Below are 14,038 nucleotides of genomic sequence, written 5' to 3' on the forward strand. Positions count from 1 at the left end.
GAAATCTCAGATCTATTAATAAAACAAGGTTTTTGAAATTTGTTACTAAATTCAACTAAAAAAAAAAAAAAAAAAAAAAAAAAAAAAGGTAATGTGGTTTGTACATCGTAATTACTTTATAATTAGCCTTCCTAGAAGTGTCATCAGGGAACATAGAATCCTTTTAATCAACTGAACTCTTCATCTATAGATTCTACTTCCATCTTACACTCTGTTAGGTACTGACTACCTCAATTATTTTGTCAATAACGTGCACAATTAAATTAAAAATTCCATAAAAAAACAACCTTAGAAACACTTCATGAGAAAATCACCCATCTGCCCCCAAATCACATTCCAAATTCCATGTTCTAACTTGAAATACAAAATTTGTGCCCAAGTGTAAAAGAAAAACAGAGAAAATAAATTATCACATGAAACTACTTGATCCTCTTGGTCTCTACTGAAGTATAAAATCTGAATCCATCAGCCATTTAAAATTTATGGTACTGGTTAAAAAAGTTACCATGTTAGACTTAGTATTTACATAATCTATTCTCAAAACTTTGAATCCCTCTGAGATTTTAAAGGAGTAGCTATCACTCACAGATGTTTAATAAGGCATGGAATCTGCCAAAAAGCAATTTATTTTTCAAACACCACATTACCTTTTTTATGACCCAAAACCTGCACAAATGGACAGAAAAAAGTTTTTTAAAATGTTATCAAAATACGCATTTTAATGCTACAATGTGATCAAAAGCAATTTCCAAACACTAGGTGCAACTCAGAAAGTTGCTTTTATTAAAAGTGAAGGAAAAATAAGAGACAGAATTTCAGTGCAATATCTGATTGCAGCAAAAATGCTCTGTTATTATTTAAAACTGTACGCAGAATGTAGTGATTCTAGATTGGAACACCAGTCTAAGAAAATTAGTGTCCTATGTTTGGAAGAAGCTTATGCTTTAAAGATAGATGAAGGAAAAAAATAAAATAATAAAAAAAAATTGCTTGAACAATATGGCAGGGTGGTACAAATAAAAAGAATAGAGAGAATCCTTTCCAAATCTTATGGCTATCAGCTTGGTCTCTTCAGCATCACTCATCTCTGTTACTACATTATGTCAAATTGAAATTACTATGAGCATTATGAAATCATTTAGCCCAAAATACATTACATTTCCATATTTTTCATAAAATTTTAGGTGAATTAACTCAAAGAATTCTTGATATCAATTAAATTTACATGAGCAATTTGTTTTTCAGGGAAAAAAAAAAAAAGAAAGAAGTTTTAATTCTATCTATTCTAAACAATAGATATTTTCTCATCTTAGGCAATTGTTAGGCCTGAAACACATTTTGTATTTTTAGATTATGAACACTTGTAGTTGTAATGAAATACGTTTAAGTTTCAAATATAAGCCTCATTTCACCCAGGTAAATGATATAGATGTGGTGCAGCCCTCAAAATTTGACCTTTTATTCATCTTCATAAGCAAATGCTTTCAAATTAAAGACACTAGTTCAGTTGAGCCTCCTGGTGTTGTCTTTGGAATAGTTGAAGAAAACTTTCATTGTGTTTTAGTTGTTATGACTTTGGAAAGATTTTACAATATAGGAAGCAACATGAGCTACACTGACTTTCTTGAGTGATTCTCTTATCGTTAAAGAATAAATTAAAGTAGCACTAACTAGCTTCAAATGAATACCCTGCATTAAGTAATAATTTATTCTCAAATAAAGACGGAATGCTTTGACAGTATCAAGACAAGAAAAGGGAAACAAAAGTGGATTTTTATTTGAATAAAGATTGAAAGGAACTTGGGGACGTTACAAATATTAATGGAGGACAGTGATTACAAATGCTACATTCCTGTCTGTCCACTCTAAGCATTTTTATATTTTAATAAAAATCATTCATTAATTCGTTCATTCATACTTTCAGACACGAAGATAGAAGTATTTGAGAATGCTCACAATCCACAAAACAAAGGTTGCAGGTGTATATGCCAATAATTTCCTCATGTAAAGGAAGGCAATCTACAGAAAATACCTCCTGCAGCTCATATTTCCTTATCATTTTTTTTCTCAATAACTCAAATTCCATCACCATATTATGGCTTAAGACACCTTAAGATGTAGCATAAACCTTGCGTTTTCAATCTTGTACATGTGCTCAGACACCCTATTAAGGAGATTAGATGCTCTGCACAGGTCTTGCTATGTGTTTTAACATGCACTTTTGAGGGTAGATTTCCTGTTTTCTCATCCAACTAAAAGCAGTCTTCACATTCTGTTTATTTTATTTTGTTGTTGTTGTTGTTGTTTTGCACGGGCCCTCACCAGATCATCACTGTTTACTTAACATGGTTGCAAAGACTTATGCTTAAAAACACACACCTTGCAAAACTATCAACAACAACAAAAAAAATACACAAATAGTTCAGATTCATATGACAAGGAATATTCTATAGGAGTTTCATTTTAGGAAGTGTCTCTTCAAAGGCTCATAAGTTATCACTTTACAGTAGATTTGAAATAAACATAAGTACAACAGATATCTACACCTAGAATACAGCTTTATGAAGATTTTCCTTAAAACTAAGATTAAGTAGCTAAGTTGCACACTTTGCTTTAAATAGCAGTGGAGTTAGCTGCACTCTAGTTTCAAACTAGTTACACTCATAACTCGCTTAAGTCTTGACAAGTCTTACCATTCAAAGTGGAAAGATTCAATCATACTATTATTTGTGGAAAGTATTATTTTTTAGATCAGGCACAGTTTAATTTAAAAATATTTTTTGCTTATCTATTTCTCATACTGCCATGGTATTCCATTTAAGATATAAATGAACGAGATCTTAAAGAGGTGTAACGCATCCTTGAAAGAGACAATACTTGATCCCTAAATTTAACTTTTCTGTAATACAAACCTCATTATTATGGGCTGGTGTTCCAAATGCATTGTTGCTAGCTGTATCATATCCAAATTTGACTCATAAAGGCATACTTGCCTCATGCATCACACTTTTTAAAGTTGTTAGACTAAAGATAAATTTCACATGTAATTTTTGACTTATTTTGTTCTTTTTCAAATTACAAAAACAAACAAACAAACAAACAACAACAAAACAACAACAACAACTACAAAAAGAACAGCAAAGAATATATGGTTATATTGAGTTATCTCCCAAAAGAACAACAACAACAAAAGCAATGTGATAAAACAAGAAGGTTTGAAAGTGGAGGGGCTAAGGATTAGAGGACAGATTCAACAATGTGACAAAAATGCGTAGTTATATCAGATGACATTGCTAGTTATAATTTGACATACATTACAGTCTAAATTTTCATCAGCAATTCTGATGACAACTTCTGTTGCTTTTCTTTCAAAGAGAAAATAAAGATGCTAATTCTCTAAGTTGAGCCCCTGTACAGGAGTTTCAGGTTGGTGAATTGAAAAACTAAATATTCTGAATTAACACTCACATTTTATAATTTTGCATAGATCTAGAAGACGGAAATGAGAACTGTTTTTAAACTGAAAGTGAACTTAATTTCTTCAGATTTATACACACTTGTAAAAACTACTGCACTTATCCATGTGCTATGGGAACCCTGAATATACAAAAATTCAACACAGTAAAGGCCCATAAATAGCTAAATTGCAACTGTACAACAATACAACTATCCACCAGCAAACTGAACAACACAGCAAGAAATCATAGGAGACAAATTCCAAAAGGGACAGCCTTCTTTTTTTTTTTTTTTTTTCCCCAGCTAGAATTATACCACATGAAGAATGCCACATTTATCTATCTGGAACATGGTAGGAGGAGAAGAGCACATCCAAAAGCCTTAATATTCTCAAGAACAACATATTTATGAGCTTCATTCTCATATTCTCATACTGCATTGGGTCATCAGATCAACTCCCTCTGTTCTTATCTCTCATGTTGTAACAGAGCAAGCTTTTCAGTCAGACACATAACTATTAATTGTTGTACAAACCAATATGGTAAGACATTTCCCCAAACCCACAAAGGATAGTTCAAGGAAAAAAATCTGAGTAGTAGCATACTGTCATAATTCGCATAACAGATATTACAATACCATTATCTTCTGAATGTTTTGTGTAAATGGCTCTACATACTCTTATTTGGAGTGGCAAAGACATTGGAGACTTCAACTAAAAGTCTTGTTTGATTATGAGCTTGAAAAAACAAGTATTTGCATGAAGCATGGACATATATATACCTTTTTTCAACAACTTATCACATTAACGTTTTCAGTGATTCTGGTCACTGTTCTTGAATTGACCAAGCATCCGGCTAAATTCAAAAATAGAAAGTGTGCTACAAAATCCTAGACATTTTGGGAAGGGTCTAATTTTCACATCTGCCAGACTTCGTTACTTATATGGTTGTTACTTTACCCCCCTATGCTACCTAAATTTATTTTTTATCTCCATAGCCTTGCCCAAAAGAAGACATGCAGCACTTTCATTGTCTTTTGATTTGCTAAGATTACCACATATCCTTTGAATACAGTTTAATTTTCATCAATTTCTCACTGTAATGATCATAAAGATATATTGTACATAAAAGCAGAAGCGAAAAGCTGTTGTGCTAATGCATTTCAGTTGTTTGTATTAGAACAGGCCAGATGAGTGGACATTTATTAGCAAACAAGCTTGTTTCTTCATTAATGCAATCCATTAAATCGATAATGGAAATATGTTAATCCTTTTAACATTTTACTTGCTCTTTTTCCTGACTGCTAAGAATTCTAGTTACGAGTTTCACTGTGCCAAGGACAGACCAGTCTTTTCCAGACACTTACCCTCTGACAGCATGAATAAGTCTCAGTGATGGATAGGCGGTTCGCACTTTCAATTTATTCTTAAGGATTAATGCATTAACCCACTCCACATGCTTCTCTCCGCCTTTGACCATGAAAGCAGGGATCCAAAGGACACTGTCATTCAGCATGGATAGTCTATGCACAAATTTTTCTCTGTCACTCTCATTCCGAAAGCCTCCAAATGCTCTTTGTACAACTGATGGGTTCATGGTAATAAAATCAGATTTAGTTCCCACATCTGCAGCAAACTCCACCACAGGAGCTAGATTGCACCTGAAGAGGAAGAAATCAATGGAAAATGAAAATAAATATGAAATATTAACTCAGAAAAATGTATGCATGAAAGAAAAGCTGAAAATGAACAGGCAAGTCCATTTCAATCTACATGAAGGAAAGCTACCAGTGGTAATAGGTGTGATAGCATATAGCATTTTACCACCTTGAACGCTCTTTAGACTTTTTTTTTTAAACATTGAATGTAAGTAATTCTGTGATGAAGACAGCTTTCTGTACAACTGAAAGCCATGTAATCATGCTTTAACATGCATCGCCAGCTGGAGTATGCCTTCTAACACCTGTTACCTGTCATTAGCATTCATTGGTCATCTTGTTACCAATTGCTCACAGTCTTAAAGGAAACCAAATCAGCCAATTAAGGTATAATTTATACAGGTTAGTCGTTGCATTTTTGTACAATAGAGCATTTAAATATCATTTACAAATTAATTTTAGCCCGCGATAAAGTTTATGTTGTTGTTTGTTTGTTTTCTATTTTAGATTATCACTGCAACTGAGGATGTTTTGAAATTTAGCTTTTATTTCATTTCACTTCTCCATAAGCAGCACTGGAGGCAGGTTGCAAAATGTAATTCAGAAACTAATTGTGATTTTTGTGATGAGCTTGACCCAACCAAAACAAATCACTTCCAGAACATCTTCAGTGAATTCACCTATAGCTGATATCCACCAAATCTGAATCTTGGCATACTATTTTCACAATTTAGCAAACTATTAGGTTAAAGGATGCTAAGAAGCGATATTAGATCTAGGTCTTTTGAAACATCTGCATGCTACCAAGTACAGTGTTTTTTTTTTTGTTCTGCAATTCTTTTCTGGCACTGTGAACTTTTTACTTAAGCTTAATCCTTTAGCATCTTCAGCATCTTCTAATGGCCAATCTTCATCTGATATAAAAATAACTCAAGTCAGCAGGGTGATACTAACACCATCTAGCTGTGGATGATAATGCTAATTCCTCAGAACAACATTTTTATTCTGTAATTGCGACGTAAAGTGGTCCAGTCTTCTTCAGAAATAAATGTTCTTAACACTATAAACCCTACATATGCTGAGGAGATAAAGCTGTTCAAGTTTCTGATGACATGTGAGCAGATGTAAGTTTTCTTAGCAAATGGATTTATGTTCTTCTGTATTTTTACATATCTGTTCCACAAACCCTCTGCATGTATTACAGGCTGCTAAGAGTCTTCTAGAAAATGATTGTTAGGGCACACACACACACAAAACAAAACAAAAATTTTTACTAGCTTTGAAAATTGTTGTGAAAACATTAACATGTTAACCTTTAATCTAGAGTTCTCAAAAGTTTTTTGTTTCATAAAATCTAAAAATAATCAGACAGAAAACTTAAAATCAACCCATGAAATTCAATGAATTACTGTGGCTCTTTAAAATGTCTCTTCTAAGGATGGACTGTTCAACATAGGATTCTTGCCCAGCAGGATTTTTTTTCAGCACAGTCAGTTACATGCAGGTGACAACATCTATTACTTACAAACATGAGACAGAGCTTAACATTGCAAAGCTCTCTCTTTGTTCAACTTTGAGAAGAACCTATGCACAAATATAATCTTGTTTAAAAAGCTGTGCATTATATTTATAGTGTGCACAAATAACATAGGCCATATGATTCTAATATGATTATTTCTTTGGACAGCTCTTTTCTTACCTGTCAACAGAATTAGTGCCTAAATCTTTTTTTTTTTTTTTTTTTTTTTTTTTTCTTTCCAGTTTAAAAGCATGTGCAGTTTTAAAGCAGTGTTTCACTGTAAATTCAAATAGAGCCTAAAAAAAATATCAAACACAAGGTCTACCTGCAATGCATGTCATTACTGTTTCAACAGTAGTATGTTTAATATCAACTACTGTATTTTAGAAAGGTTTACAGCATGTATCTAGCAGCATAAATTCTTAACATGCTGTATATTCAGATTTTTCAGGTAGAAAATAAAAGAAAGCAAATAGCAAATGTACTCTATAACAATGGGGTTGTTTAAAAACCTTTTTTTTTTCCAATCTTATGCACCATATTTTTCAAGCTTCAGTGTCTCACGTTGAATACCTGATTACAGAATTAATCAGGTATTAAGACATTTTAAAAATATAAAAATAAGACATTTTCTATTCCAAATACTGAGCACCTCTTAGCATATGATCTTTCAAAAATTCAAGTATACAAATACGTATTTGTAGTAGTACTGAAGTTTGAAATGATGTGGTAATAAAGTACATGTGAACTTTGTAAGGCTTTGTTTGCAAAGAAGTAACTAGCTGCTGTTACCCTGCCAGTGCTGACATTGTTAATTCAGTAGAACGCAAATACAAGATAAGCTTTACAGTACTTTCTAGCTGTGTTAAGAAAATAAACACTACCATATCAGTTGTAGTTGACCAAGAAATAAGAGCATTACTTTCATTAAGCCACTCCTAATTTTCTTAGAGTTTACTTCCTTCAATGAATAATTCTAGTGCTCATTAAATTAGAAGCATCAGAATTCAATATTTACTTCATATTTATCTACAGAGTTGGAAAATATTAGTTCCAGTAATTCTTCAGTAGGGAGTAAACAGAACTGTTAAGTCAGATGTGTTTCCATATGTATTCAAGTGTCTGTGTAACTTTAACACTCATCCTAAACTGCTAGTACCAGATTATACATATTTCCAGATGAGTGCTAGAAAATTTCATAGAAAGGATTGTTTCAGTGCTAATAACACTGGCTATTGTGTATTTGCTTGTACACCTGAGTATATGTTGATAGTTTTTGTTACCTGTTTCTGAGCTTTGATCTCCAATATACCTTTATGCTATACTATAGCTTCATACAATTGTGGCAATTTTTATTTAAATTGCTAGTAGATATCAATAATCTCACATTGCCAATTTCCAGGACTCTTTCATTAAAAAAAAAAATAATAATCCTATACATGGACACACATAAACATATACTTATTTTCTATTAAGTAAGTAAAGAAGTTTATTAACTCAGCAGCTCTGAGTTAATGTAATGCCCTACCCTGCTTATATTCTTTAATTCCAGCTCATTTGTGGTAAGGCACAAAACACCAAGTATATTCACAAGAGAGATGAGTAGGTGAGGGGGGCTTTGCAGCACAGTTTTGCCATTAAGTGCCTGGGAATTTGTACAGAATAAATAAAACCTTTTTTTTTTTTTAAATTATTTTTATTAGTATTAAGTTGTCATTGCTATACCAAATCCAGCAGGAAGTATAGAAGACTGTCATTTACTGAGTTTCCGCTTTTCACATGCTGGGTTATTGACACTTTGAAACTACAATACTGCTTAAAATTTGACCCCAAAACACAATTTTCTGCAATATGCCATTATTTTCCATGACATACATACCCTTTCATTCTGAAAATACTTTGGCATTGCCTTCACCTAAGCCAACCCAAGAAAGCAGACTACAGGTCACAGCTAAGCAGAACAAACTTACTGCAAAGTTACTCATACTGAGATCATAGGAACATGTTGAAATTAATAGCCACACATAGCACTGAAGACCTGACTTGGGCAATTACAAAAATAGCTGTAAACATGAGCATTGAGCATATCCATCACATTATATGATGGCTTGTAGGACTCCTTCTCCTGAGCCCAAGCTATTGACTGTTTACAGAGAAAATGATGAAATGCTGCTTGCCCCAGCAAAAACAACTTTGCAAAATAATGATTTTCTTGAGATCCTTTTCCTTTTTCACTGTTGTCGTTATTTTGTTTTGTTTTCCCATAAAATTAATTGTAAGTGTATTCTTTAAAACTAACAGGCTATGGATAATATAATATATATACATAATATATATTATATATATATATAAGCATTTATATATACATATAAACAGAAGCTCTAGCTACATCATTTTTACCTTTCACTAATATAATGACTAATTGCTTCCCTATTTCTTCTAAGCGCTCTTCTTCAGAAGTGTTCAGACATTGGTCTAATGAGACAAAACGAAAAGCTGAGAGAGGGATTTAGGACAAAACCTAAATGGGAAATGTTCATAGTTATAGAATACAAGGGAATGGTACAAAACTGCACCAGGGCACAATCAGGCTGGAAATTAGGAAAAACTTCTTCACCATGAGATTGATCAAACACTGGAACAGGCTTCCTAGGGTGGTGGTTGATGTGCCAAGCCTGTCAGTGTTCAAGAGACATTTGGATAATGTATGAGCATGTGTACATGCTCATACATGTGTATAAGTATATGCATGTGTATATGAGTTTATAGAAGTAATTCCTTATTGAATTACCCTTCTAAACTCAGATCCTTAAATCACCTCCTATATTACCTAATTAATAGCTAACTTCCTTAAAATAAAAAATAAAAAAATTGTTGTTCCAAAGTTGGAATGTTAAATGCTTATGCACACTGCTTGAGCCATCATTGTGCAACTGCAGCCCAGAAGGCCAACTGCATCCTGGACTGCATCAACAGAGGAGTGAGGGCAGCACGGGAGGGAGGTGATTGTCCCCCTCTGCTCTGCCACTGTGAGGCTCCACTTGGAGTGCTACATCCAGGTCTGGGGCCCCCAGAATTAGAAAGATGTGGATCTGTTAGAGTGGGTCCAGAGGAGGGCCACAGGGATGATCAGAGGGCTGGAGCACTTCTACTGTGAAGGCAAGCTGAAGGAGTTGGGGTTGTTCATCCTGGAAAAGAGAAGGCTCTGGGGAGACCTTACAACGGCCTTCCAGAACCTAAGGGGGCCTGCAGGAAAGCTGGGGAAGGAATCTTTGTGAGGGAGTGTAGTGATAAGACAAGGGGGATGGTTTTAAACTAAAAGAGGGTAGATTTAAATTTGAAGTCAGGAGGAAATTCTTCACTCAGAGCATGGTGAGGCACTAGAACAAGTTGCCCAGAGAACCTGTGGATGCCTCATCCCTGGAGGTGTTCAAGGCCAGGTTGAGATGGGGTTTTGAGCAACCTGGTCTGGTGGGAGGTGTCCCTGCCTATGGCAGGGGGTTGGAAGTGGATGATATTTAAGGTCCCTTCCAACCCAAACCATTCTATGATTCTGTGATTACAGAATGTATCCAGTATTGTGGTCTAACAGTAGGTAGCAACAGGTGTTATGGAGTCAAACACTTTGCTCTGTCAGCACATAAGAATACATCTCTGCACTGGTGTTTTGTCCCCACAACAAGCTTCCTGGTGCAGCATGGAAGTTCCAGTAGGGTTAGCAGGGTTCTCCTGAGGTGGAGGCTACTCATGTCTATGGGAGGCCACTTAAAGCACTGAATAAGAACATTTGAAGGCCATATTCGTTTAGCACTTTGATGCTAACAAAGGAAACTAGAGGCCAAAAAGGAGCTGACACATTTAAGAGCTGAAAACAGTCTAATGAGATAGTAATGACATTATTCAAGGAAGAGTCATGTTTTGAACTAAGTCTGTTTAAATGGCAACTTCTCTTTCAACAGATCTGCTTTCTTTGTCTTTGACTGCACTGGCACAATGGTAATGCTCCAAGTAAGGAACATTAAATAAATATTTGGATATAAAAGCTGTTACTTACATGTAACAACAACAGCAAAAAATTAGTTTCAAAATGTAACTAAATTAATACCCTCAATCTTATGCTTCTGACAAATTTACAACTGTTTTTTTTTTTTCCTATAAATTTAAGGAACAACACAGAAAAAAGAAGGTACTGCCACTCTTCACTTAGATATTAAGATTAGCAGAGATGTAGAGAATTTTAAGCTATTCTCCTGAAATGAAAAAACACATCCCAGAGTACAGTTAGCAGGTCAGTCCTTTTCTTCTTTTTCTCTCTTCCTTTTTCTTCTTGAACAGAGCTGCTAACTGTGGCTGCTCACATCACAATTGCTCGCTCACAAAAAGAAGACATCAGGAAGGAAGTGGGATGGGTTATCTTCCTCAGTGCACAGGATCAAACAACAAACATATTAAGAAGCAATTAAATACTAATATCTTCTTGTGGCTGTTCCTTGTCAAACAGCTCTACAGCAGTCAAGCAACTTCAGTCCACATGTGTTAGATATTTCAGCTGTGTTCTCCACATAGGCTAACTAAAATGAAAGGGACTTTTCCAGAAGTATTGTCATAAAACAAAAACACAGGATTCCACTACTTATTTACCCTTTTTATTTTTTAAGTAAAACAAACAAACAAAAAAAAAAAAACCACCCTGTAACTCTATTTCATGTCTGCCTTTGCAAAGTTCCTGTCAAGAACACCAAATTAAAAAAAAAAAAAAAAAAAAGGAGGGAAAGGAAGTGGAGATGAAGGAAGGAGCAGGGAGAATATGTTTCCTCTGATCTTTGGCATCATTTGAATCAGAACCAAAAGCTGAACTGTATTTCTGAATTTATTATGGTACTTCTTGGCTGTTAGAAGTAATTCCAATAATCTGAAAATTATTACTTGGCAATGTTTAGTATCATGGTTTTACATCACATATCTAGAACAATTTTATTTTTCAGAAAGTTCTACTTAACTACTGCATTACAAAATGTACCACTTACCATAACTAGCTCATCTGTTCTGTAATAGGTAACACAGATGGCAGAGCCCTGGCTTGAGAGTTCTGGCATGAGAAAGTGGAGATGATGGGAGGGTAAATCTTATTTAAATCTCAGATAGAATGAGCACCATATATCTGAACCAACAGGTAAAGAAGAAGCTGCTGAAACAAGAAGCAGCTGAAAACAACACCATGTGAAAAACAGCTGCTGCAAAAGAACGGTGCCTTTCATACATTTTGTGTAGACAGGTTAATTATCTTATATTTTAATTCTAATTTACATTATGAAGTCAGATTTTAGAATGCTTCAGAGCTTTTTCTGGGTATAGTATCAACATCTATCTACATCCAAAAAAAAAAAAAAAAAAAAAAAAAAAAACAGTAAAAGGAAATAGTTATGAGAAACAGGAAAGTAGTTTATAGTCATCACTGTTTTTTTATTTTATTTATTTATTTATTTATTTTTACAGCAAAGTCTGTTTCCTATTTTAACTTGATGGTTCACATTTTCTACTGTCAAAGGAAGCATGACTTTACTAAACTTGTGGAACTAATCCATTTTATCCTGTCAGAAGACGTCCCTAGACTCTTGATTTTTGATGCCATGAGAACAAAATAAAACCCTATATGACCAAGTGACTAAAAAGAGGCCACTTTAAAATCTTCAGTAAATACAGTAAATCTGCTTATGTTGACAAGATATTACCTGACTTGCAAAAATTACTTATTTATGCACTTTCAGAAATACCTAAAGAAGACTTGCATTGTGTTACTTGTAAATTTGTTGGATTGCAGGCATGCTTATTATTTGCCTCTAGTTTAGATGTCTATTTTTAAATCTTCTTATTGAAGTATTCTAATTATCTTGTGTCTTCGTTGGATCACTGTTCTTTTATAAGCATTGTTAAACAGAAAGTTGGAATGTCTCAAAGAACAATGGCCAATTAGCAACTTTGGATGACTTTCAAGACACTAATTTAAGCCTGATAGCATCTGCCAGAATATTAGGTACTGACTACCTTCTTTACTCTTGGAAAAGAATATATTCTCTGTCTTGATTAGTTATAACTAATATCTTCATATCACCTTTATAGAAACATTAAAATTTAGGATACTGGGGTTTATTGTACCTTATTGCAACTACTTCTGGATGTCTACCATGTCCTTTTCAATATCACAGACCTTCAACATCAGTTTAATCATGAAATCAATGGGATTAATCATGTTGGATCTAGCATTAGAGCTCTTGTTCTAAGAAAAAACTCTCTCTCAAACACATGTACTTATGCTTCAGATTTTATTAGAGAAGAACATAAAATACTATCAAAATCATCTGGACTATATCTTTAACAAATAGCATACTTTTCACAGCATACTTTTAATCGCACTTAGGCATAATGTAGTCAGCATCATGAAGTTTTATATAAATGTTGTTTATCATTCTACACACCTGGCTGCACTGATGATTTTCTTCGTATGTACATTAACTGTTTTTCAGAACAATGTCAGGTGGTAAGTAGAATAAGTACATTTTAATCCTAGAAAAATCAGGTGAAAGCAAAAAGAGTAACTGTGTGCCATGCTACAATTTAATATCAGAATCCTAAAAGCCAACGGTAAACGGTTATGAAGGGCACTGGTACTATTAGATCATTTGGTTTCATATGATACATACAACTTTTTTTCTGAACAGAAGAGGAATACGGGAAACTATAACTTTGAAGGATGCTTTGCCTTTCTCTTCAAGTTGGAATACAAATAAATTTCATGCTCTTTACTTTGAACAGTTAAGTCATACATGTATACCATCCAAATATACATAAATAATTATATAGGTTGACCATGGCGAATTGGTGAACTTTGTGATGTTCAAAGTATTATTTGTAAATCCAAAACGTTATCTGTATTAGAACTGTCTACGGATTGCAGTATCAAAGATGTGCTATTATCCTCAAGACTAACTACTTCTTATACTGATTGCTTTACCTACTCACACACCCAATGCTTTATCTTTCAAGTATAAAAGCATGACCTGCAGCTGTAACTTTCTAATGTTCCTATTAAGTTTTATTATTCATACACAGATCTTACAGAATCTTACCTTTACTCCATATGGTTTAAATTAATTAAAAGCTCCCAAGATATCACTACCTAGCTTCATGTCAACTTAAACATGGGGAAGAAAATGCATCTAACTTCAATGAAATTTAACTCGTGATTTAGGTAAAAGAACATGCTTGAATTGATACTTTCTGAATGGCATTCCTGAGTTTACCTTCTCAAATAAATTTTCCTCTACAAAATCAAATGTATTAACTTCTCTGAAGTTCTGTTAAATGAATTACATTTAACTTATAAGAAAGTACAAAACCATGCCATAG

At 33.9% G+C, this 14,038-nt stretch overlaps 1 protein-coding gene across 1 annotated transcript in view; it reads right to left on the bottom strand.

Moving 5' to 3' along the window:
- ST8SIA4 (ST8 alpha-N-acetyl-neuraminide alpha-2,8-sialyltransferase 4) overlaps positions 1 to 14,038 on the bottom strand; it is a 63,137-nt gene that overhangs the window by 32,544 nt on the left and 16,555 nt on the right. The window contains exon 4 of the mRNA XM_084503472.1: positions 4,822 to 5,115. Within this exon, the coding sequence (XP_084359598.1) occupies positions 4,822 to 5,115 (294 nt within the window). The remainder of the gene's footprint in view (positions 1 to 4,821; positions 5,116 to 14,038) is intronic.

This window comes from Aythya ferina (assembly GCF_964211825.1).
Source record: "Aythya ferina genome assembly, chromosome: Z".
NCBI classification, from domain to species: domain Eukaryota; kingdom Metazoa; phylum Chordata; class Aves; order Anseriformes; family Anatidae; genus Aythya; species Aythya ferina.